Here is a 27,533-nt window from a genome sequence, read left to right on the forward strand (position 1 = left end):
TTATGCACTACTTGGATTAGACTTGTATATGAATGGGCTATTGCTGGGACGCGCTCTAGCTGCGCTTAAAAGGGGCTGTTGGGAGCCCGGCGCTTGTCTAGGCAGAACGATCTTTCCCCCTCCTGAGGCAGAAGCCGGGAGGTCTATCTCTCACTTTAGCGCATTTTTTTAAATCGCGCGTTTTATTTCCAATTGGGCTTGATTTAATAAGCTTTTATCCTTTACCTGTGATTACTTGTGCTGTGACCTCTCCCCCCCATCCCTCGCCACCGGACCTCTCTCGGCCGAGCATTGACGCTGAGAGCTGGTTCCGATCAGGCGAGTGATTGACGGCGGCCATATTGGGTGTGGGCTATTGCTGGGACGCGCTCTAGCTGCGCTTAAAAGGGGACGGTCATGTCTCCGGTGTAGGTCCGGCGCGTCCGCTGTACGCGTCCGCTGAGCGGAGTCGTGCTAGAGTCCTGACCGTCTGCGCCCGTCAGCGCTAAGGAGGCGCCTTGCGCCAGGGATACTGTGCCTCCTAAGCCCAACGGAGGTATCTATATGCGGGAGGAGCTACTCAATATTCGGCGATTCCCCCGGTATTGTGAGCATCCCGCTCTTTATCCGCTGTGTGGCCCTTTTCAGTGTCCATGTGGTAATCTTTCCCTTAATCCCCCAACCCCTATTGGAGCTCTCCTCGCGCCCCCTTCCTTTGTATTCTCGCCCACTGAGCCTTCGGCTCCTCGAGATCTTAAAATCTGGCACCTTAATGTTAGGTCGTTGGTAAAACATCATTCCGAAATTCACGACCTTATCCTGGAAGAGACTCCTGATATTTTTTTTTATGACTGAAACCTGGCTCCATGAAGAGGCCGTGGCTGAACTGAATCTAGCACTCCCTCCAGACTATTCTATTTATACTCATAATCGTAACTCTAGGGGTGGCGGTTGTTGGACAGGCCACATGAAGGGCCACTCTCCCCCGGCCCGACAAGGCCCGAGCCCGGTCACGCAGGTACCACACACCACCATTACACGTCCTCCGTCCCCTCCGGGACCCCTACCCTCGAACATGTCGACCTCGTGGGCCTGATCCACTGCCGGCCTGCGCGCCCATCCTGGGCGCCATCTTGGACACTCCACCACGAGGCCGCCTGGCCCCCGATCGACCTCAACCCTGGGCCTGGCCAGGTCTCAGACATCCCGGCACCACCATCCACCCAGGAGGTGAGCGGGCTACTTGGCAAGTCACTGGGGGAAAGAGGTGTCGATGGCTCTCCCCCGCCAGGTGCCGCTCGCCCATCGCCTCCCCGGGCGCTGGCTCCACCCCCCTGCTGGGTGTCTGAACTCCCTCATCCCGGACCTCCCGACCTCCAAGTGCGAGGGTCCGGACATCAAAGAACACCAGCCCTATAACTGGGGCAGCTCCAGAGCAGGAAGGCAGTTGTATCTTGGAGTCGAGAGACGCAGAGAAGAACTCATCCTTGACGGACTACTGGCGCTGCCATAGCTCTGTCTCGTGCACCATCGTCTTGCCTGCTGGCGCTGCCGCAACCTTCGTAACCTTCATATCCTTCATCGTCGTCGGGACCTGCTGGCGTGGCCGCGGACCGTTTGTAACCATCATCTTCATCGGGACCTGCTGGCTCCGCCGCGGACCGTCGTTTCCTTCGTCCATCTCGGGACCTGCTGGCTCCGCCGCGGCCCGATCATCTAGAACGCTGAGCTCGAGGATTGAGAGCTAGTTTCATCTTTTGGTAACAAGACTGTCCCGCTACCCCTTTTCCCAAGCCAGAGACCAGAACCGAGGGGACCCCTGAGTCCAGACCTCCTTGTACCATTCCACCGTAACTTAAAGAATTGCCTATAAAGTCTCGTTGAACTTTAACCTTGTGTGGTGTCCGTCTGTGGGGGGGGAGTTACGTGTCTGTACGATCGCTGGAGACGGCTCTCCCCGGAGACCTCTCCCCTTATCCTCGGCCGACCCTCCCGGTCCGTCTAACAGCGGTATTGCAGTGGTAGTTAAATCGAGCTATCCCTGTATCTGGAAAAAACTAACTATGGATGGATGCGAGAGTGCGCACTTTCGCATTACGGTAAATCACCACTTTACCCTTTCTGGGCTTCTGATTTATAGACCTCCTGGCAACGATACTGCTTTTAGAAAGGCTTTCCCAGAAACCGTTAGCTCTCTGGCGATGGGATCTGCTAATTTCAGTATCCTTGGCGATCTTAACCTCCATTTTGACCTCTGTCACACCCCAGCTATTAGTAGCACACTCGCTGATCTAGAGGCGCTGCAGTTAAGTCAGGTGATTACCCACCCCACGCATGTGGGTGGCCACATTCTTGACCCTATATTTACCAATCTGACCGGGGCAAAGGCCCTACCACCTATCGGGATAGCCTGGTCGGACCATCTCTTGGTGGAGCTGTGCCTTACGTTCGGAGATCCCCCCCTTTAATACCATAGACAGAGTTGTTCTTAAACGCCCATGGAAAAAATTAAAGCTTGAGGATTTCCATCGACTGCTCGGTGAATGTCCACTCGGCTCTTTTAACGACGTCGAGTCTGTCTATGATCTGTTTAGTGAGTGGGTTTCTAGGGCACTTGATTCCCTGATCCCTGCTAAATGGAGTAAGTGCCGTAGCGTAGAACCTAGCCCATGGTATGATAACACCCTACTACTCCTAAATAAATTGTGCAAACAAGCGGAAAGAGACTGGCGTAACACCTATGACGCAGGGAAAAAAATGCAGTACCTTGCTAAAGTTAAAGTCTACCACAGAGTAAATGTAAATGTAAATGTGTTTAGATTTATATAGCGCACTTTAACCCAGGGGTCCCAAGGCGCTTGCTTAGGTAACCCGTCCTGGTATTCCCCTGTGAGATATCCCGGCCGGGTATCCACAAGGTGAAAGCCAGGCATCCCGCCGCGAGGGGCCGTAGTGGAGATTAAGCAAGCTATTGCCCAGAGTCGCAGAGTGTGACCCCGTGAGTCGAGTAGGCACCGGAGCGAGAATTGTTGACTCAGTGGAATTTTTGAGCCCGAGACCCGCCGAGGCGGGGAATCGAACCCTGGTCCACGGCCGATCTCAGCTTCCGGGTCTGCCGCCTCTAACCACTGAGCCACGCTTCTCCACAGAGCCATATGTAGGGCTTGTGCGGCTTACTATTCCCAAGAGTTCAAACGCAGTTCTAATCCTACGAAGCTGATCTTTAAAGTCCTTAAAGATCTGACTGCTAAAAGAGCTCCAGCAGCCGACATATGCTCAGGGTCCCTCTGCGAAGAGCTGGCTTCCTTTTTTCTGGAAAAGGTGCACACTATCTATCGCTTTTTCCCTAGTACCATCCCTCAGAGTGAGGACTTAAGGTCCAACCCCACTACTAATGTGGTTCTTCCCACATTTCCCGCAATCTCTGAGGTAGAGCTTGATAGGCTGGCGACCAAAGTAAAATCTGGATCCCCTGCCGACCCTCTTAGACCTGCGCAGTTTAGAGAGTCGGCTGTACTATGCCTTCCCCCGATGCGCCAACTCATCAATCTCTCGTTTTCCTCTGGGATAGTTCCAACGAAATGGAAACAGGCCTACGTCACTCCCATCCTGAAGAAACCCGCACTGGACCCTCTCCTACTGGAGAACTACCGTCCGATCTCTCTTCTCCCTTGGGCCGCAAAGGTTGCGGAGGCTCATGCCAATAAAATCTTGATCAAACATCTCCAGATGCTAATATTCTAGATCCCTCTCAAAATGGATTTCGGGCAGGTCATAGCACTGAGACTGCTCTCCTCGCTATGACTGAACATCTGCGCGCTGTGCTTGACTCTGGTCAGACTGCGGCACTGGTATTACTTGACCTCAGTGCCGCATTCGACACAGTCTCACACGAGATACTGCTACGACGTCTGGGAGAGGCGGGGGTCTGTGGGTTTGCACTTGAATGGTTTCAGTCATTTCTAACAGGCCGCTCCTTTCGGGTTGCGACACCTCCATTTGAGTCTAAACCACATTACATTGAGCAGAGAGTACCGCAGGGGTCGGCACTTGGCCCCACATTGTTTAATCTGTACGTTCAGCCGCTGGCTGCGGTCGCCAAGCAGTGGGGCCTGACTATGGTCTCGTATGCTGACGATAAGCAGCTGGCGGTTGCACTCAGTGGGGACTCCGACTCTGAGGCCTCTCGGTTCAGGGAGGGTCTGACAGCAGTGGCAGGCTGGATGACCGCAAACTGCTTGCAGCTCAATGCTAAGAAAACCGAGGTTCTTGTAGTTGGTAAGCATAGCAACCTCTGGGGCGATCAGTGGTGGCCTCCAGAGTTGGGTCCAACCCCCATTCCGGTATCCGAGGTTAAAAATCTAGGTGTTTGGCTGGACCCCGCTCTCAGTTTCTGCGGACATACCAAAAAAGTGGCTGCCACCTGCTTTGGTATTCTTCGTGGGCTCAGACCTATCTTAAAATTCTTTGACGCCCCTACCAGGCAGTTGATAATCCAGGCCACCATGCTCTCGCGGCTTGATTATGCGAGCTCGCTTCTGTTGGGGGCCAATCAGGCGGAAGTTACCCGGATGCAACGCGTGCAGAATGCGGCGGCTAGGGCCCTTGTGGGTCTTCCTAGATTCTGTTCAGCGAAGGAAACCATCCGGAAACTCCATTGGCTGCCCATGGCCCAAAGGATTGAGTTTAAGACCCTTTGTCTTTCCTTCAAGATTCTTAAACTGTCTTCTCCCCAGATCCTAGAACATCTTCTCACTCCCTATGTCCCCTCTCGCTCTTTGAGGTCATTGGGCCAAAATTTGGCTACAGTTCCACCGTTTAAACGCTGCAGAGCGGGAGGTCGCTCCTTCCGCTTTCGTGCAGCCAAGCTCTGGAACTCTCTACTAGCTCACATCCGTGCTCTAGATGACCTACTTATGTTCAGGAGGGCTATTAAAACCTACCTTTTCCCTCCCGGACCGTAATGAACTGCTCCTTTGCTACTTCTCTTTTTTAGGGCTCGCCTGCTGTGCGCATGCGCACAGCTGGCAAGCTGTAGAGGGGATTATCCAGTGTTTAACCACCACTGGCGATTCCTTGCAGTGCATGAAGCGCGTGCACAATGCCGCCTGCCTGCCTGCCTCGCATTACCACATCAAAGGCAGCCCTCCCAGCGCATTTGTCACCCCCTAATTATTCACGGCCTGCCGGCCGTACTTTCAGTTTAGTCTCCTTTTATAACTTGTTTAACTTGCTCGCATTTCCCTCCTCCCCCTTCTGGGTCCTTATCTCCTCGCATTCCCCCCTCCCTTCTCGCCCAGCCCTTTGATGCTCTGCTGTAGTCGCTGCCTCTAAACCTGTCGTCCCATCTTTCACCCTCTCGTTTTTCTTACGTTGGCTACCCCAGTTATGGTTTCTCCTGCTGCTTCTTGCCCTTGCATTTTGTTCTACTGCTCAGTATTGCTTTAATTCCTAGTCTCTTGTGCTCAACATGCACGTAGCCCAGCTAAGTCTGTATACCAAAACCCTTCGATGGCGGCGGGCGTACCAAGCCCTAGTCCGGATACGCATCAGGCAACATTATTTAACTTGGAGATAAAAGATGATTAACATTAAATTAATATTTAAGATTTTTACATTTTACAATTGTATTTATTCACAGCCTTAAATTGCATTGGGTGAAGAGGTAGAGCATCGTTTAACCGTTAGAATTGCTGTTCAGTTTAGCAGCAGATATTTTTTGTTTTCTGTGCTGTAGTGTAGATTCCTCTATTTGTACTCCATACATGGCTTTGTACCAGCCAGCATGTTTACATGAAAATGAATTGTAGCACACTAGTTAATGCAATGAATAAAGAGGATGGCACATCTGACCTGGAACTTGAAACCTAATTCACTTTGTGAATTGCTGCTTCTTAACAGCCCTTTGTTGAATTGTCCACCTGATTATGTACTGCAGAACTCACCTATGTTCATGAATTACTATTCACATTCCTTACCGTCGCACTGGCTGTACTCCACGCCTGATCTGTGCTCATCCTTTACTCCAAGTCTCTGCACCTCGGAATTACTACTACTTTGCCCTTGCTGTCCAGTTTTGTACAGATTTCAGTTCCACTGCTGGGCTCAGTCTGTTGTCATGTGACTGATGCACTTCTGAATTTCCTCATCGTCCCTTAATTACTATTATCGTCCGCTGCTTTGGCATTACTTCTGGATAAGCACCACACCTGAATTTGTGCTCTCAATTGTGTTTTTTTTCCTTTTACAGTCCTAGCATTTTGCCCCTTTTCACTGTATGCTCTTCGAACCGTGCTCCTTCGAATCATTGCCTGCTACGATTGTAGTTCTTGAAACTTGTTCCACTGTATTTTTTTCCTGCCTCTAAATTATGTGGTCTCCTTTAAGTTCATCCTTTTACATGTACTTCCACTCTCGTACCGCCGTGTGACCTGTGCTTCTCTGAAATGGTGTGCTCCCTCTTTGTAATACCGCCCTGCCATAAAAATGTTTACTCTACAACTTTCATCAGTTCAGATCACCTTATGTATGCATTCTGAGGCATAAGTAATTCTCTTATGGCTAACCTGCCTGCAAACAATGTTCTTCTCGCCAGTTTTAACACCAATTCAGCGCTCCGTCCTCACTTGAAACCTTTAATTTGACTTCACAGAATGGCCAAGTATGGAATATTTGAGATGTGCTTAAAAAATGAACAAGCTGCTGCTGTCCATGTCACTGCACGTTTGAGGAATGGTGCTTCGATCAATTGCCATAACAAAATCATTCACTCTGAAAAATCAAGTTGAAATAGCCTTTGCACTCGGTATTACTGCGAAAACTGCTTGACACGCAGGCTGGCTTTAGTGCTGGCACCGCCTATGACCTCCTTGTCCACGGATTAACTCACTTCTATCCTTCAACAGTGCCCCTCATCTCTGTAATCTCATGCTTTTCATTTGTTTTTTTAGCCCTACTTCTACCAGTGTATGGTGTCAGGACACTTTCGATCACGCACACATTATACAAAGAAAGTGAATGATATGTAAATCAGTATACAGGAGTTGTTACATAAAACAATGAGTATTATTACAAGGTGTAGGAATCACACGCCATCCATACTGTAGTAGGCCTTAAAACGCACCACACAGCTCCACAGATGCACCCACCACCACAGATGCACCCACCACCCAGCTCCACCGAGGCACCCACCACCCAGCTCCGCTGAGGCACCCACCACACAGCTCCGCTGAGGCACCCACCACACAGCTCCACCGATGCTCCAACTAAGCTCCACCAAATGCACCCACCACGCAGCTCCATCAATGCACCCACTAAGCTCCACTGATGCACCCACCACACAGCTCCACCTACACAGCTCCACCGATGCACCCACCACACAGCTCCACCGATACACCCACCACACAGCTCCACCGATGCTCCAACTAAGCTCCACCAAATGCACCCACCAAACAGCTCCATCAATGCACCCACTAAGCTCCACTGATGCACCCACCACACAGCTCCACCTACACAGCTCCACCTACACAGCTCCACCGATGCACCCTCCACCGATACACCCACCTCCACCGACACAGTTCCAACGATGCACCCACCACACAGCTCCACTGATGCACCCACCACACAGCTCCACCGACACAGCTCCACCGATGCACCCACCACACAGCTCCACCGATGCACCCACCACACAGCTCCACCTACACAGCTCCTCCGATGCACCCACCACACAGCTCCACTGATGCACCCACCACACAGCTCATCCGATGCACCCACCACACAGCTCCACCGATGCACCCACCACACAGCTCCACTGATGCACCCACCACACAGCTCTACTGATGCACCCACCACACAGCTCTACTGATGCACCCACCACACAGCTCCACCCAGGCAGCCACCACACAGCTCCACCGAGGCAGCCACCACACAGCTCCACCGACACAGCTACAACGATGCACCCACCACCCAGTTCCACCGATGCACCCACCACACAGCTCCACCGACACAGCTCCACCAATGCACCCACCACACAGCTCCACCGATGCACCCACCACACAGCTCCACCGATGCACCCACCACACAGCTCCACCGATGCACCCACCACACAGCTCCACCAAGGCACCCACCACACAGCTCCACCGATGCACCCACCACCCAGCTCCACCGATGCACCCACCACCCAGCTCCACCGATGCACCCACCACCCAGCTCCACCGATGCACCCACCACACAGCTCCACCGACACAGCTCCACCGAAGCACCCACCACACAGCTCCACCGAAGCACCCACCACACAGCTCCACAGATGCACCCACCACCCAGCTCCACCGAGGCACCCACCACACAGCTCCGCCGAGGCACCCACCACACAGCTCCACCGATACACCCACCACACAGCTCCACTGATGGTCCAACTAAGCTCCACCAATGCACCCACCACACAGCTCCATCAATGCATCCACTAAGCTCCACTGATGCACCCACCACACCGCTCCACCTACACAGCTCAACCGATGCACCCACCACACAGCTCCACCGATGCACCCACCACACAGCTCCACCAAGGCACCCACCACAGAGCTCCACCGATGCACCCACCACACAGCTCCACCGATGCACCCACCACACAGCTCCACCGACACAGTTCCAACGATGCACCCACCACCCAGCTCCACCGATGCACCCACCACACAGCTCCACCTACACAGCTCTACCGATGCACCCTCCACCGATACACCCACCTCCACCGACACAGTTCCAACGATGCACCCACCACCCAGCTCCACTGATGCACCCACCACACAGCTCCACCGATGCACCCACCACACAGCTCATCCGATGCACCCACCACACAGCTCATCCGATGCACCCACCACACAGCTCCACCGATGCACCCACCACACAGCTCCACCGATGCACCCACCACACAGCTCCACTGATGCACCCACCACACAGCTCCACTGATGCACCCACCACACAGCTCTACTGATGCACCCACCACACAGCTCTACTGATGCACCCACCACACAGCTCCACTTTTGCACCCACCACACAGCTCCACCGAGGCAGCCACCACACAGCTCCACCGACACAGCTACAACGATGCACCCACCACCCAGTTCCACCGATGCACCCACCACCCAGTTCCACCGATGCACCCACCACACAGCTCCACCGACACAGCTCCACCAATGCACCCACCACACAGCTCCACCGATGCACCCACCACACAGCTCCACCAAGGCACCCACCACACAGCTCCACCGATGCACCCACCACCCAGCTCCACCGATGCACCCACCACACAGCTCCACCGATGCACCCACCACACAGCTCCACCGACACAGTTCCAACGATGCACCCACCACCCAGCTCCACCGATGCACCCACCACACAGCTCCACCTACACAGCACCACCGATGCACCCACCACACAGCTCCACCTACACAGCACCACCGATGCACCCACCACACAGCTCCACCTACACAGCTCCACCGATGCACCCACCACACAGCTCATCCGATGCACCCACCACACAGCTCATCCGATGCACCCACCACACAGCTCCACCGATGCACCCACCACACAGCTCCACTGATGCACCCACCACACAGCTCTACTGATGCACCCACCACACAGCTCTACTGATGCACCCACCACACAGCTCCACTTTTGCACCCACCACACAGCTCCACCGAGGCAGCCACCACACAGCTCCACCGACACAGCTACAACGATGCACCCACCACCCAGTTCCACTGATGCACCCACCACACAGCTCCACCGACACAGCTCCACCAATGCACCCACCACACAGCTCCACCGATGCACCCACCACACAGCTCCACCAAGGCACCCACCACACAGCTCCACCGATGCACCCACCACCCAGCTCCACCGATGCACCCACCACCCAGCTCCACCGATGCACCCACCACACAGCTCCACCGATGCACCCACCACACAGCTCCACCGACACAGCTCCACCGAAGCACCCACCACACAGCTCCACAGATGCACCCACCACCCAGCTCCACCGAGGCACCCACCACCCAGCTCCACCGAGGCACCCACCACACAGCTCCGCCGAGGCACCCACCACACAGCTCCACCGATACACCCACCACACAGCTTCACCAATGGTCCAACTAAGCCCCACCAATGCACCCACCACACAGCTCCATCAATGCATCCACTAAGCTCCACTGATGCACCCACCACACAGCTCCACCTACACAGCTCCACCGATGCACCCACCACACAGCTCCACCGATGCACCCACCACACAGCTCCACCAATGCACCCACCACAGAGCTCCACCGATGCACCCACCACACAGCTCCACCGATGCACCCACCACACAGCTCCACCGACACAGTTCCACCGATGCACCCACCACCCAGCTCCACCGATGCACCCACCACACAGCTCCACCTACACAGCTCCACTGATGCACCCTCCACCGATACACCCACCTCCACCGACACAGTTCCAACGATGCACCCACCACCCAGCTCCACTGATGCACCCACCACACAGCTCCACCGACACAGCTCCACCGATGCACCCACCACACAGCTCCACCGATGCACCCACCACACAGCTCCACCGATGCACCCACCACACAGCTCCACCGATGCACCCACCACACAGCTCCACCGATGCACCCACCACACAGCTCCACCGATGCACCCACCACACAGCTCATCCGATGCACCCACCACACAGCTCCACCGATGCACCCACCACACAGCTCCACTGATGCACCCACCACACAGCTCTACTGATGAACCCACCACACAGCTCCACTTTTGCACCCACCACACAGCTCCACCGAGGCAGCCACCACACAGCTCCACCGACACAGCTACAACGATGCACCCACCACCCAGTTCCACCCAGTTCCACCGATGCACCCACCACACAGCTCCACCGACACAGCTCCACCAATGCACCCACCACACAGCTCCACCGATGCACCCACCACACAGCTCCACCGATGCACCCACCACACAGCTCCACCGATGCACCCACCACCCAGCTCCACCGATGCACCCACCACACAGCTCCACCGATGCACCCACCACACAGCTCCACCTACACAGCTCCTCCGATGCACCCACCACCCAGCTCCACTGATGCACCCACCACACAGCTCATCCGATGCACCCACCACACAGCTCCACCGATGCACCCACCACACAGCTCCACTGATGCACCCACCACACAGCTCTACTGATGCACCCACCACACAGCTCTACTGATGCACCCACCACACAGCTCCACCCAGGCAGCCACCACACAGCTCCACCGAGGCAGCCACCACACAGCTCCACCGACACAGCTACAACGATGCACCCACCACCCAGTTCCACCGATGCACCCACCACACAGCTCCACCGACACAGCTCCACCAATGCACCCACCACACAGCTCCACCGATGCACCCACCACACAGCTCCACCGATGCACCCACCACACAGCTCCACCGATGCACCCACCACACAGCTCCACCAAGGCACCCACCACACAGCTCCACCGATGCACCCACCACCCAGCTCCACCGATGCACCCACCACCCAGCTCCACCGATGCACCCACCACCCAGCTCCACCGATGCACCCACCACACAGCTCCACCGACACAGCTCCACCGAAGCACCCACCACACAGCTCCACCGAAGCACCCACCACACAGCTCCACAGATGCACCCACCACCCAGCTCCACCGAGGCACCCACCACACAGCTCCGCCGAGGCACCCACCACACAGCTCCACCGATACACCCACCACACAGCTCCACTGATGGTCCAACTAAGCTCCACCAATGCACCCACCACACAGCTCCATCAATGCATCCACTAAGCTCCACTGATGCACCCACCACACCGCTCCACCTACACAGCTCAACCGATGCACCCACCACACAGCTCCACCGATGCACCCACCACACAGCTCCACCAAGGCACCCACCACAGAGCTCCACCGATGCACCCACCACACAGCTCCACCGATGCACCCACCACACAGCTCCACCGACACAGTTCCAACGATGCACCCACCACCCAGCTCCACCGATGCACCCACCACACAGCTCCACCTACACAGCTCTACCGATGCACCCTCCACCGATACACCCACCTCCACCGACACAGTTCCAACGATGCACCCACCACCCAGCTCCACTGATGCACCCACCACACAGCTCCACCGATGCACCCACCACACAGCTCATCCGATGCACCCACCACACAGCTCATCCGATGCACCCACCACACAGCTCCACCGATGCACCCACCACACAGCTCCACCGATGCACCCACCACACAGCTCCACCGATGCACCCACCACACAGCTCCACTGATGCACCCACCACACAGCTCCACTGATGCACCCACCACACAGCTCTACTGATGCACCCACCACACAGCTCTACTGATGCACCCACCACACAGCTCCACTTTTGCACCCACCACACAGCTCCACCGAGGCAGCCACCACACAGCTCCACCGACACAGCTACAACGATGCACCCACCACCCAGTTCCACCGATGCACCCACCACCCAGTTCCACCGATGCACCCACCACACAGCTCCACCGACACAGCTCCACCAATGCACCCACCACACAGCTCCACCGATGCACCCACCACACAGCTCCACCAAGGCACCCACCACACAGCTCCACCGATGCACCCACCACCCAGCTCCACCGATGCACCCACCACACAGCTCCACCGATGCACCCACCACACAGCTCCACCGACACAGTTCCAACGATGCACCCACCACCCAGCTCCACCGATGCACCCACCACACAGCTCCACCTACACAGCACCACCGATGCACCCACCACACAGCTCCACCTACACAGCACCACCGATGCACCCACCACACAGCTCCACCTACACAGCTCCACCGATGCACCCACCACACAGCTCATCCGATGCACCCACCACACAGCTCATCCGATGCACCCACCACACAGCTCCACCGATGCACCCACCACACAGCTCCACTGATGCACCCACCACACAGCTCTACTGATGCACCCACCACACAGCTCTACTGATGCACCCACCACACAGCTCCACTTTTGCACCCACCACACAGCTCCACCGAGGCAGCCACCACACAGCTCCACCGACACAGCTACAACGATGCACCCACCACCCAGTTCCACTGATGCACCCACCACACAGCTCCACCGACACAGCTCCACCAATGCACCCACCACACAGCTCCACCGATGCACCCACCACACAGCTCCACCAAGGCACCCACCACACAGCTCCACCGATGCACCCACCACCCAGCTCCACCGATGCACCCACCACCCAGCTCCACCGATGCACCCACCACACAGCTCCACCGATGCACCCACCACACAGCTCCACCGACACAGCTCCACCGAAGCACCCACCACACAGCTCCACAGATGCACCCACCACCCAGCTCCACCGAGGCACCCACCACCCAGCTCCACCGAGGCACCCACCACACAGCTCCGCCGAGGCACCCACCACACAGCTCCACCGATACACCCACCACACAGCTTCACCAATGGTCCAACTAAGCCCCACCAATGCACCCACCACACAGCTCCATCAATGCATCCACTAAGCTCCACTGATGCACCCACCACACAGCTCCACCTACACAGCTCCACCGATGCACCCACCACACAGCTCCACCGATGCACCCACCACACAGCTCCACCAATGCACCCACCACAGAGCTCCACCGATGCACCCACCACACAGCTCCACCGATGCACCCACCACACAGCTCCACCGACACAGTTCCACCGATGCACCCACCACCCAGCTCCACCGATGCACCCACCACACAGCTCCACCTACACAGCTCCACTGATGCACCCTCCACCGATACACCCACCTCCACCGACACAGTTCCAACGATGCACCCACCACCCAGCTCCACTGATGCACCCACCACACAGCTCCACCGACACAGCTCCACCGATGCACCCACCACACAGCTCCACCGATGCACCCACCACACAGCTCCACCGATGCACCCACCACACAGCTCCACCGATGCACCCACCACACAGCTCCACCGATGCACCCACCACACAGCTCCACCGATGCACCCACCACACAGCTCATCCGATGCACCCACCACACAGCTCCACCGATGCACCCACCACACAGCTCCACTGATGCACCCACCACACAGCTCTACTGATGAACCCACCACACAGCTCCACTTTTGCACCCACCACACAGCTCCACCGAGGCAGCCACCACACAGCTCCACCGACACAGCTACAACGATGCACCCACCACCCAGTTCCACCCAGTTCCACCGATGCACCCACCACACAGCTCCACCGACACAGCTCCACCAATGCACCCACCACACAGCTCCACCGATGCACCCACCACACAGCTCCACCGATGCACCCACCACACAGCTCCACCGATGCACCCACCACCCAGCTCCACCGATGCACCCACCACACAGCTCCACCGACACAGCTCCACCGAAGCACCCACCACACAGCTCCACAGATGCACCCACCACACAGCTCCACAGATGCACCCACCACCCAGCTCCACCGAGACACCCACCACACAGCTCCGCCGAGGCACCCACCACACAGCTCCACCGATACACCCACCACACAGCTCCACCGATACACCCACCACACAGCTCCACCGATGGTCCAATTAAGCTCCACCAATGCATCCACCACACAGCTCCATCAATGCATCCACTAAGCTCCACTGATGCACCCACCACACAGCTCCACCTACACAGCTCCACTGATGCACCCACCACACAGCTCCACCAAGGCACCCACCACACAGCTCCACCGATGCACCCACCACACAGCTCCACCGATGCACCCACCACACAGCTCCACCGATGCACCCACCACACAGCTCCACCGATGGTCCAATTAAGCTCCACCAATGCACCCACCACAAAGCTCCATCAATGCATCCACTAAGCTCCACTGATGCACCCACCACACAGCTCCACCTACACAGCTCCACCGATGCACCCACCACACAGCTCCACCGATGCACCCACCACACAGCTCCACCGATGCACCCACCACACAGCTCCACCAAGGCACCCACCACACAGTTCCAACGATGCACCCACCACCCAGCTCCACCGATGCACCCACCACACAGCTCCACTGACACAGCTCCACCGATGCACCCACCACACAGCTCCACCGATGCACCCACCACACAGCTCCACCTATTCAGCTCCACCGATGCACCCACCACACAGCTCCACCGATGCACCCACCACACAGCTCCACCGATGCACCCACCACACAGCTCCACTGATGCACCCACCACACAGCTCCACTGATGCACCCACCACACAGCTCCACTGATGCACCCACCACACAGCTCCACTGATGCACCCACCACACAGCTCCACTGATGCACCCACCACACAGCTCCACTGATGCACCCACCACACAGCTCCACCGAGGCACCCACCACACAGCTCTGCCGAGGCACCCACCACACAGCTCCACCGCTGCAGCCACCACACAGCTCCACCGACACAGCTACAACGATGCACCCACCACCCAGTTCCACCGATGCACCCACCACACAGCTCCACCGACACAGCTCCACCAATGCACCCACCACACAGCTCCACCGATGCACCCACCACACAGCTCCACCGAGGCACCCACCATACAGCTTCACCGAGGCACCCACCATACAGCTTCACCAAGGCACCCACCACACAGCTCCACCGAGGCACCCACCAACCAGCTCCACCAAGGCACCCACCACACAGCTCCACAAATGCACCCACCACACAGCTCCACAGATGTACCCACCACACAGCTCCACAGATGCACCCGCCACACAGCTCCACCGATGCACCCACCACACAGCTCCACCAATGCACCCACCACACAGCTCCACAGATGCACCCACCACCCAGCTCCACCGATACACCCACCACACAGCTCCACCGATGCTCCAACTAAGCTCCACCAATGCACCCACCACACAGCTCCATCAATGCACCCACTAACCTCCACCGATGCACACACCACTCAGCGCAACCACAGCATCACTCTGCGCAACTACAGCATCACTCTGCGCAACCACAGCATCACTCTGCGCAACCACAGCATCACTCTGCGCAACCACAGCATCAGTCTGCGCAACCACAGCATCACTCTGCGCAACCACAGCATCACTCTGCGCAACCACAGCATCACTCTGCGCAACCACAGCATCACTCTGCGCAACCACAGCATCACTCTGCGCAACCACAGCATCACTCTGCGCAACCACAGCATCACTCTGCGCAACCACAGCATCACTCTGCGCAACCACAGCATCACTCTGCGCAACCACAGCATCACTCTGTGAAACCACAGCATCACTCTGTGCAACACAGCATCACTCTGTGCAACCACAGCATCACTCTGCGCAACCACAGCATCACTCTGCGCAACCACAGCATCACTCTGCGCAACCACAGCATCACTCTGCGCAACCACAGCATCACTCTGCGCAACCACAGCATCACTCTGCGCAACCACAGCATCACTCTGCGCAACCACAGCATCACTCTGCGCAACCACAGCATCACTCTGCGCAACCACAGCATCACTCTGCGCAACCACAGCATCACTCTGTGCAACCACAGCATCACTCTGTGCAACCACAGCATCACTCTGTGCAACCACAGCATCACTCTGTGCAACCACAGCATCACTCTGTGCAACCACAGCATCACTCTGTGCAACCACAGCATCACTCTGTGCAACCACAGCATCACTCTGTGCAACCACAGCATCACTCTGTGCAACCACAGCATCACTCAGCGCAACCACAGCATCACTCAGCGCAACCACAGCATCACTGGTTCAAATATGTTCTTTCAATGTTTCAAGCTGTTTTCAAGCTTTCATGCTTTATTACAAATCACAAAAAAATGTTAATATTTCACTTCTGTTCTTGGATTTTCGTCACAATAAAAAACACTGAACATAATCTTCACAAAATTTATTTACAAAGTTTAAGCTATTGGCATTGCCATTGTAATTTCTAATATCAATACATCTAAGTCACGTAAATACACAACATGTTGCATTACAAATGCTATACGTGTTTGCGAAAGTTATAACTATTGGCATTCTAATTGACAAAGCTATTACTTTATCTATTTTAAAAAATAACACATAAATTAAAAAAAATCATTTATAAGACCAATAGCTCAAACTTTCCTAATGCGAGCCCTATTGCATTTCCAATGCTTGTTGTTATGCTGTGTTCTTTCTGCCAGACAAAGCGCCGGGACGCCCCTTAGCTGGGGCAGCTGTCCGCTATACAAGTTATGATAACATAACATAACATTACCAGGCCCCTTTCCTTATAGAACTCCGAAAAGCATTCCATAAGGGTCTGTAGGCCCATTGAGGATCTGGAAACCAGCAAGGTGTCATCTGCAAAATGTAATTTTGGCGTACTGTGACCTGCTATCCTTGGTGCATCCCCATTACAATGCTCCATAGAGGCCACTACACCGTTCAGATACTGTGAAAACAGAATAGGAGCTAAATCACAGCCCTGCCGCACCCTGTGTTTAACCGTAACCTGAAATTAAGTTCCCCTTGCTACCCCCATTGGACTTTTGCTAAGGCGTCTGTGTGTAGGCGTATTAGAATATCTAAAAGAGGAGGAGGGATACCCATGTCCCTCAGCGTCTCCCACAATTTGACTCTTGGAACTAGATTGTATGCCATTTTTAGAACCACGAAAATAACATAAAGATGTTGTCCACAGTCTTCCATTAAAAAATCATGAATCAAAACACTTGATATCTGGGGCTGACCTATTTGCGAAATCCCTCTTGGAGCTAGGACATGGCAGTAGCCTCCTCAATCCATGCCTCTAGAGATAATTAGATCTGTCTGGCAAATGTTTTTTTGAGAGACATCTAACCGGCTAATTGGCCTATAATTTAATGGGATGTCCTTTGGGCCAATCAGAACTATTTTTGCTGGTTTCCACGAAGATGGGATATCTGCTTCCTCCAGGATTGCCGTAGTAAGCTTTTTCAGGTAGTTTGCCCAATTATCAATGTATGCAATAAAAAGATCCCCAGGGATTCCATCTGGGCCTGCAGCTTTACCTGGAACAAGACTCTTGATTGTCTTTCTAGTTGTTTCTACGTCAATGCAGAGGCCTGGGACTACACCAGAGATGATTTGCCCACCTAACTCAGGAAGTGTGTAAGCTTATTCGGCTTCTATGCCATAAAGTGTTAAAAAGTTCTCCCACGATGACAGCGGTTTGATGTGGTTGATCGTAAAAAAATATTTTGGATCATTGGACTTAACTTCCTCAAACATGAGATCACATAGTTGGGCATCCCAGGATCTCTGCACTTTCAGTTGTATCTCTATATACTGGTCCCTCCTTGCCTTTGTTTCTCGATCCCCACTTCTTAAAGCAACAAGCAAGTTGCTCTTTGCTACTCTACACTCCTTTTTAAATCATGTATTACTGGTTTTAGTGTACGAACCAGTCCTACTTTGACCGGGCTGAAGAAGGTCCTGGAACATAGCATATAGGGAATCGTGAATACACTTAATGTCCCGGTTCCTATTAGCTGGGTTGCTCAGATTACGTTTGTGGCTGAGGGCATTAGAGAGAGCCTCATTTATTTTGTCTGGATCTTTGGCCGAGTAACAATTTGTGACCATTTCAGGGTGCATCTATTGCGCACGGCTATGTGGGCATTAGCATTGGTTGCAAGTTGTGACTGCATGTTTTTTACTATTCCCTGCCCTTACCACCTGACCCTTTGCACTTTTTGGACAGTTTTGTTAGTCTATAAGAAAATGATAGGTGGAGTTAGAAAAAGACACCTTGGGAGGGGGTTTTAATTGCCCCAGGGCCCCCACTTTTTGGTCTAAGGCAGAGATTTCAGCTCTCAAGTCGCTGACCTGCGCTTGTAAATTCTTAACCACAATGAGCACTGCCTCAAGATCCCAGCTCCTTTGCGCTAACACTTACGAGTTACACATGCACCTCTAGTAGTGTTTGTTACATTGGAGATTTCAAAGGACTGCTACTGGAAAGATCAGAAAGAACTTCATATTTGTTTTTACTTACAATGACAGGATCCAAAGCCACATGGGACAATGATTTGCCCAAAACATGGTGCGAGGAGGCTTCCTCCGAAGTGCTTTGGGTGGTACTGGGTGCAGAAAAAGCAGGTGGACCACCAGTGAGTGTTGGTGAGAAGTGTTTAGATCTGTTTGAGAAAATCGGTGCGATTTTACCAAGGGCTGTAGCTTGGGGTTGGAGCCTACCCTTGCCTCCCAAGTCCCGCCAAAAACGTTCTATCAAATTGTTTAATGTCTTTCAAGTGTTGAGCATCTTTGTGAGGTGCCAGCTGCGGTGCAGGTGGCAGTTTTTGGCTTTTCAGCCTTTTCCCTGCCCATCAGTTCTGCAACATTCACATGGCTCTCACCAAGGGCGTGCAATTCCTCTGCCAGGCTATTAACCCTGACAGGTCCCTGGAAGCCTCATTTATTGCTGCAGCTGCGTCAGTCAATAGGCTGTAGGCGAACTGGGCTCAACCTTCTCTAGGGTCCCAGCAGCACTCCTATGCAGCCCAAAAATCATCCTAGGCCACTCAGCCAGATCAGCAAGGCCCCCTCCAGGCTTGTTCAGGGTGCACCGCCTGTGGGTGGCACCTCTGTGCCCATCCAGGCTGCTTTTATAGGTCAGTGCGGTCCCCTCTGGTCTTGTCCTGGATACGCTACTCTGCTCATGGTACCTCCGTGGCCCTCCAGACGTTGTCCACCTGGAGTAGGTACCGCCAGACCCCTCTGCTCCCAGCCCATGTCGTCAAGGGCTCAGGGACAAGCCGGCAAAGCGCCCTCTTCCATCCGGCTGTCTCCAGAAAGCCAGCTAATGCTCCATCTCTTAGTAGGCCCACCAGCGTCGGCTCTTTCATAAGGAACACACACCACTCGCAACACACGCATACATTTTAGATTCTTCCAGATCTCAATTGTATCTAAGTGGGTTCTACTAATCCTTACATAACCTGCACACGTTTAAGTTATAACAGTGAAGAGGTTACAGTAGTAGGATTAGTAACCATGACTTTATTGCAGTTGATAGGGACAAACCCTTCTGTAGTCTAACACAAGCTCCTTGGATGGTGCCACACTTAGCGAGGCTGGGTAGGCACACTGGGAATCAATGTTTGCATTTTGTAAGGTTGCATAGGCCTGTTCTGCCATTTAAAGGCACCTTTTTGTCATTTGCTCCTGCAGAAGAGTGTCAACAGTGTGGGGGGTGGGGTGGGGGATGGTTGCAATTATTTCAGTCATCAGGAAGGTGTCCTGGCACAGTAGTTGGTGCTCTTACTTCACATCAAGTTACCATAGCCAGTAGTTAAATGTTATCCAGATTTTTTTAAATTGAAGATCATGTGATAGCTTAAAAGTTTCTGCTTACGTTTTTCGACACCTGTTGAGACTTTCATCATTTCACGTTTTCAGACTCTACAATGCATAAATGCGCCCTTGTTTGAAGTCCTCCATGTTCTGGTCAGTCCTCTGCAGCACCATGTGGCACTCATCGGAATCAAAGGAATTATGGTGCTAGAAGTGCCAAAGCGCTGGGGGAAGAATTCGGAATTTCAAGGCGGTGAAAAGACTGTCAATTGCCGGTAAGTGTTTATTTAGATTACATAGGACACAAATACATTATTGACACACTTGGTGAATAGGAGTGGAGCAGCAATGACAAATGAAACTAGCCTCCAAAGTTGGAACAGATCAAATTCTTCTCGCCTGCTCTCACCAACCTAGGAGTGTTCATGCCACTCTACCAGCAGGCTGGGTTCTTAGCAAATACCAAAATAACAGTATGCAAATGGCAAATAATAGTATACTCTTTGAATCCCATTGCAGCTGGGTGGTAGGTAAAAAGATAATTTTTTGAAACTTGAAGGCAGCTGGGAGCACACAATAATCAATAATCACAAACCTGTTATAAAATGCCAATTTGGGAGCTGATTGTTTTAAAAATGTACACCAGGGTTCTGGGAATGTTTTGTGTTAACAAATTGCCCCTCAACAAAGTTAGCAGAGACCAAAATGAAGAAACAGTTTATGAAACGAATATATAGCTATAAAGTATCTGAAAATAAGATGTTTTCTAAATTGATAAGCACATGCATCATCTATTTCATGCATAAAATAAGAGAAATAGATTAAAAAGTTGCACATCTGGTCTAGAAATGTAGGTCGTTAATTAAGTGTATTCAGGTTCAGACTTGAGGTAATATTGTGGTAACGGATTGTTAAGATGCCCTACTAGATGACAAGCTTGGAGTCTCATCCTAAGAATATGATCTGGACTTGGATAATAGTTTTTGCAGTACTAAGGTCTAAGTGAATTTTCGCTTTTATGATGAGAGAGATCATGCAATAGCACTGCTGTCCAAAGATATCTCTTTTTACACATTCATTTCAATGAGTACATTGGCAACAGTCCTAATTAAATTTTCCTAACCACCATCATTTTAAAATCAGTTACACTCAATAAGCTTGTAATTCATTCTCTAAAGAAGGACACAACCAACTTCTATTTTAGACAACATCAAATCTTAAAAGCACAGACATGTTTTTCTTTATCTTTGTTTCCATCCAATCTCCTATTTATAAACCAATACATTTTGCTGCTTATCATTTATCTACAGCGCAGCTTCAAATCAATCATTCCTCAGTGTAACCAGATTCCAACCCCGGCATGGTCTTTAAATCATTTTCACTGTTATCACAGCCACATATAATTCATGTTTTAAATCAAAAAATGTTTTGCCAGCAGATGGCATTATCTTGCTACTATGCTGCCTTTGTACGTAGTTGAACGCTTCTACAGCAAACACGTTTCACATTCTAATCAAGCTTTCTGGTCTTGGTTCATTTGAACAGTGCCTTCTACTCTTGTTTCTTGTTAAAGAAAAATCGAGTTGCATGTGAGATTGGTGTGTGAAATTTCATTAGTCTACATGCAAGCAGTCTTTGTCTTAAGAGATTCACTGTAGTAACATGGTTATCTTTGCCTTCCTTGGTATCTAAAATTCCAGTTTTTGTTATGTCTTAACGCTGAAGATGTTCTTTTCAATTAATAGTTTGTGTGGATGTTTCAAGAAGTCATTTTAGTGCAAATCGCTGTACATCGAAGATGATGGCAATGTTTTGCTGCAAACTTTTAATGCTCCTTTTCCGCAGGAATTACCATCCTGGTCTTTTAAGGTTCCACCAATCTCTCAGCACAAGCCCACACTCAAAGGGATCCTTCAAATCATATATTATGTCTTCAGTCAAATCGTTGGTTGGAATGGCCATCTTTCCCTGGCTCTTCATGTAAACACAAGGAGATGATGGGCAGAGTGCTGAATCTTTTCAGACACTCGCCCCCCAGTCACCGATTCGGGTTGAATCCATCATCGTTCTTCAGCTCACTTCGCCAGCCCAGTTCAGAACCAGCCACATGCAAATCGGTCTTGACCCAGTTCCTTATGGGAACAGTCCAGCCCGAACTGCCAGGCCAGGTCTTCCCTGGACCGGAAACAAGCATCCTGGGACTGGTTTCGGGGTAGCACCCCAAATAAGCCAGACTAGCTTAAATCTAGAGGCAAAGTGAGCAACCCACGTCTGTGACTGGGGCTGAGTGTCTGACAAGTTTTAGCTCTCCATCCATCGCCTCCTTGTGTTTCTTTATTTATGTATGATGACCCACAAAAATATTTTGAATAGAAGTACCTGAGTTTAAATGATTCAAATGGTGCCCCCACTGTGTTAGCGTTGTTGTTTTGTAAATCAGATTTGCTCAGAAATTAGAAAAAAATCACCTTTCCTAACTGGTCTGTTAAAAAACAATACTGTAAATATTTCTGCTCGACTTTCACTTTTGATACCCGGTATTCTGTGTCGTAAAGAAAGGGCGCAGATTGAAAGGCCCCCCGTCCCAGCCAGCTCTAGTACTCCGCAGCTCCAGTGAACGAATGTCCAGAGTTCTATGCCATGTTAAACCAAGGTCTCTGACCACCCATGTTGCCCTTTCGAAAGTGTTTTTAGCATTTCCTCAGGCCCAATGGTCCCACGCTAAAGTGAAGAAGTTGAAGACAACGTTTGTATCAGTCTGGATCCCCAAACTGCATTATATATCAAAAGACTCATGGCCACTACATCAGGGACCATTCTACAACATTGCTTGACACATTTTTAAAGGGAAACTGAAAATCAGCCATGTTGAAAGCTGCATTTGAGCTATTTTCTGAAAGGCAGACAATTCTCCTTTTACACCTTCCCCAGTATCCCCCTCCTTAAAATTTTTTATGTTATTGGACAATCAGATAATCAATAGGCAGTCAAACCTGGTCATTCCCCACATCTCTTGTATGACACATCTGTGGTAATTGTCTTTCTTTTAGATGTTTGTCTTGTTGCTGCATCAAGAAACTAAGAAATAGAGACTTAATGTAGATTGACCAAACATACAGCGTGCTCCTGGGACAGGCTTTCTTCGTAGTTTTTTTAACCAGTCATGCGCAGTTACTTGCTAGATGAAATGTCCCACATATAGTATCAGGGCAGGAGTTAAGATCTTAACTTGTAACAGAAGTCAAACCACACAGAAAAAACTACCATTTATTTGGTTTCGGTGCACTCACTATAGAAGATTTGCTTGGTCGATAGACCGGAATCGAAGTGTATGGAGCGTTTCAAGTGTAGTCTGTGGTGATTAGAGACTTAAATAACTGCATAGTGATTTTCATTACTTTATTGAATTGGAACCAAATTCATATTAAACATTTGGATTAAATGGATTGCTGTGTGTGGCCCTCACATTCAATTGATTAGCCAAAGCAATTGATTGTTTTTAAAATATAAAGTTAGATGTATCTTGAGGCTTTAATGATGTATGAATATTTTATAATTGTGATATGCAAGACAAGATGTGGGAATAGTGAAAGGAGTGATTGATTCCCCCCCAAGTAGTTTATAAATGACTGATATGTTTTTCCTTCTGGTTTAAGGACCATTCCTGTGGCTGAACGATTATTCACCAGCTCGACTTCACTCACTTTAAAACATGCAGCCTGGTATCCTTGTGAGTCTCTGGAGCCTCATTTAGTTCTGTTGACATCCGATAATTCAATAAGGTAACAGTGGTTTCTTGAAATTGTTTATTTTCTCCTACTGCCTCTCACGTACACCTTCAGTCTATCTTACCAGGCACACTCAAAATTTGCATCATCTGTTTTTTTTTAAATGTGAAGAATTGTAGAATTGTTCTTATTTACCCAATGCTTTACTGCTTGCTTTTTGCCAAAATGCCTTGATTTTTTTCCACTTTATGACTCTTGAACCACTGTTTTGTTCATCATTTTTCTTTTATGTATTGCTTTGTCAAGGATATACAGCTTAAAGGACCCACTTACTCCTGTGAAAGTTCTCATCCTTTCAGAGCCTGAGGAAGAGAATACTGTGCTTCCAAAAGCGTAAGTGGTATGCCTGTTTTAATGGTCCACAGGAAAGAAACTTGTACCAAATGGTATGTAGGATGCGTATATTATGCTGCTTGTTAATGATATGGCACCTATGTTTGAGTATAAATTTCTTGCTAGCATTGCACTATGATGGTAACTAGCAACAGCTGATTAGAAATAAAGACTTTCCAAACAAGGAATTGCTAGAGAATATGCAAGTTTATTAAAAAAAAGAACCATTGATCAGAGACATCACAGCAAATGAGAACATAGCAGGTATAACAATAAACAAAGCCACAGCAAAACTAGTGCCTATGCAGATGACCTAGTAATCACAAAACCAGAACCAGCCAAGTCCATACCGGCTCTCATGCACACCATAGACACCTACGCATCTCACTCCGGCTACAAACTAAACAGAGACAAATCAGAGTGTATGCCACTAAACATATACACAATTAAAGAGGTATTGGGTAACTCAGGGCTAGCATGGCAAACTAGAACGATCAAATATCTAATCATCAACTTCGGGAGGGACCGAAAAAACACCCTAGAACAAAATGAGAAAAACACCCTGGACAAGATAAAGAGACTACTTAAAAACTGGTCGCCCAAGTATATTACCTGGTGGGGAAGAAAAGAAACAGTCAAAATGATGATCATCCCAATAGTTAACTACCTAATCAGCATGCTTCCCCTAGCACTAACTAACGACTTCCACTAGAAAATAGACCAAACTCTCAACAAATTCATCTGGAGAGACAAAAAAACGAGAATATGCCTCGCTAAACTGAGATTAAGAAAAGAACATGGGGGCCTCAACGTAGCAGACCCTAGAACCTTCCAGAATGCAGCGATAGCCAGGCAGGGGATGCACTGGGTGCTCCACAATCCACAGTACACTCCGACCTGGCTAGCACTAGAAAAAGCCATCCTCGGCAACATCGATCCACTTACACTCCTAACCACCAACAATAAGGCACTAAAAGGGAAAACAAGTTTCAAAATAACAAAACAGGCTCTCCTCAAGGTAGAACAAAAACTTGAGATAAGCATCAAAAACTCCTTATGGGTAGCACTCTGGGCAAACCCCAAAATTAAATACAGAGGTAGACCCCTTGACATAACAACATAACAACTAGACAGTACACTTATGGTGGCAGCAGGTGTGTGAACTCACTGAGCTATTTTTCTTGCTTATACGCCCTGTATCCCCATTCCTGCAGGTCCTCTGTTCTGCATCATGAAGGATAAGTGATGGGGTGTACCAAGTTCTTAAACCTGCACTTGAGACGCATAGCATAAGAATTACAGGCTTTAATATCTTACTGGTGTATGTTCTCTCACACACCATAGAATGGCTCTTACCATCCCACCACTCACCCCGCTCTTAATCAGCTACGACATTCTAAAGTCGAAAGGGCCCAGGGTTAGAGCACAGCGTTTTTTTTAGTTGAGAGGAAGACATCATTAGGAACTTGCAGAAAAATCCTTGACATGTGTGAATCAACTGCATATTTATTTAATTGGTGCAGCAGCAATCGGGTTAACTGGCCAGTACTCTGCTGCAGCACTAGATAAATACAGTAGCCGTGCATCTGCACTTGCATTTCAGCTACTGCCAGTGTCTGATGCACAAGGTTATTGGGGGCAGGCAGTTTAAGTGAAACTGCAATGCATGCTCTGACTGCTTCAGAGTCCATGTCAGAGGGACAGCTGGGTAGTGTAGACCCTGTGAAAACGGACTTTCCTGCTTGTAGCACAACATGGAGCTTGTCGTATATCCTTTATAACCATTCAGCAATGTAGAGGGTGCTGAGGTGGCCTGATGTCTGAGCACAGGGCCACACAGAGTTAAGGGGACGAAAAGACAAATAACAAGACAGGAACCTACATCCGATTCCTAGAATGAAGACGACACCAGAGCAACTTACAAAGGACAGAGCCGAAATGATGGCAGGAATGAAACCCCCTCTCCTCCCCATCCCCTCCCCAGCCTCTTACTAGTGACTGTTTAAAGTATGTGGCATTGAAGCAATGTTTTCCTGTTTCATGTGCAGCTTTTCTGGGGCATTGAGATTCCCTGCATTTTATGACCTTTGGAAATGCACAGACATTCTTTTTTTTCTGCAGAGTACCCCTAAGCCCACCCACAGACTGAGGATCCAAAAATCTTAAATCAATATCACCCCCATCTAACAATAAAAATACACTCTAGACATCGCCAATTCCTCATACACAGACCCACTCATCTTAAACTATCCCAAAATACATGCACAGTCGCCCACATACCATAAAGACTACGAACATCCTTTTGATACAGACTTCCGTTTCACTGGCACGGCATGTAGTCCAGTGTCAAAATTGTTAACTGCATTTCGAGAAAAAAAATTTATAATCCTGAATTTCTCTTCAGGTGATTTTGTGATCCTGACTAAACAAGATGACCTCCCAGTTAATCTGCCAGCGTCTCCTGAAAACCATTGAAAAACAAACAAAATGTGTCAGTGGCGCATTCTATAAATACCAGATATTTGGAGTCACCGTTCACACACAAAGAAGTGACACAGAAACGGGTGGCGAACATATGCCTATGGCAGAACAGACTCTTGTAACACACGCATAAAGGTTCACAGTAGACACCCACCTGCCTTGGGTGCATGCTGCCTCGCAATGAACATCGTCACAATCCCGGGCCTCCCCATTGACCTCTGATAATCACCTCCAAGTCATTTGCACATCTCCATCTTGGTGCTCTCTTCAAAGCACAGATTATTAGAAATTACGGCGGGAGGACACCCCATTGCAGCAGCTGGTACCTCAGACCTTTAAGGCTAGTGCAAGGCTGGACCTCCAGTGCGGCGTTCACTTACCCCATTCCTCAGGGTTAACCACTTACTCCATTTCTTGATGGTGGCGGGTAGGGGGTGCAGCCAATGACAATGTTAACTTGTGTATTGCACTGCTTAGTTGCTGACTGCGCTCAATTCATGTTTAAAGGGGG

The 27,533-nt window shown here is 51.1% G+C and overlaps 1 protein-coding gene across 1 annotated transcript in view; it reads left to right on the forward strand.

The window, feature by feature from the left end:
• The window catches only part of NUP88 (nucleoporin 88), a 188,574-nt gene that overhangs the window by 15,348 nt on the left and 145,693 nt on the right, over window positions 1-27,533 (forward strand). The window contains exons 2-4 of the mRNA XM_086950279.1: window positions 20,526-20,695; window positions 24,077-24,202; window positions 24,455-24,541. Of these exons, the coding sequence (XP_086806405.1) occupies window positions 20,526-20,695; window positions 24,077-24,202; window positions 24,455-24,541 (383 nt within the window). The remainder of the gene's footprint in view (window positions 1-20,525; window positions 20,696-24,076; window positions 24,203-24,454; window positions 24,542-27,533) is intronic.

This window comes from Lissotriton vulgaris, unplaced genomic scaffold (assembly GCF_964263255.1).
Source record: "Lissotriton vulgaris unplaced genomic scaffold, aLisVul1.2 SCAFFOLD_686, whole genome shotgun sequence".
Lineage (NCBI taxonomy): Eukaryota > Metazoa > Chordata > Amphibia > Caudata > Salamandridae > Lissotriton > Lissotriton vulgaris.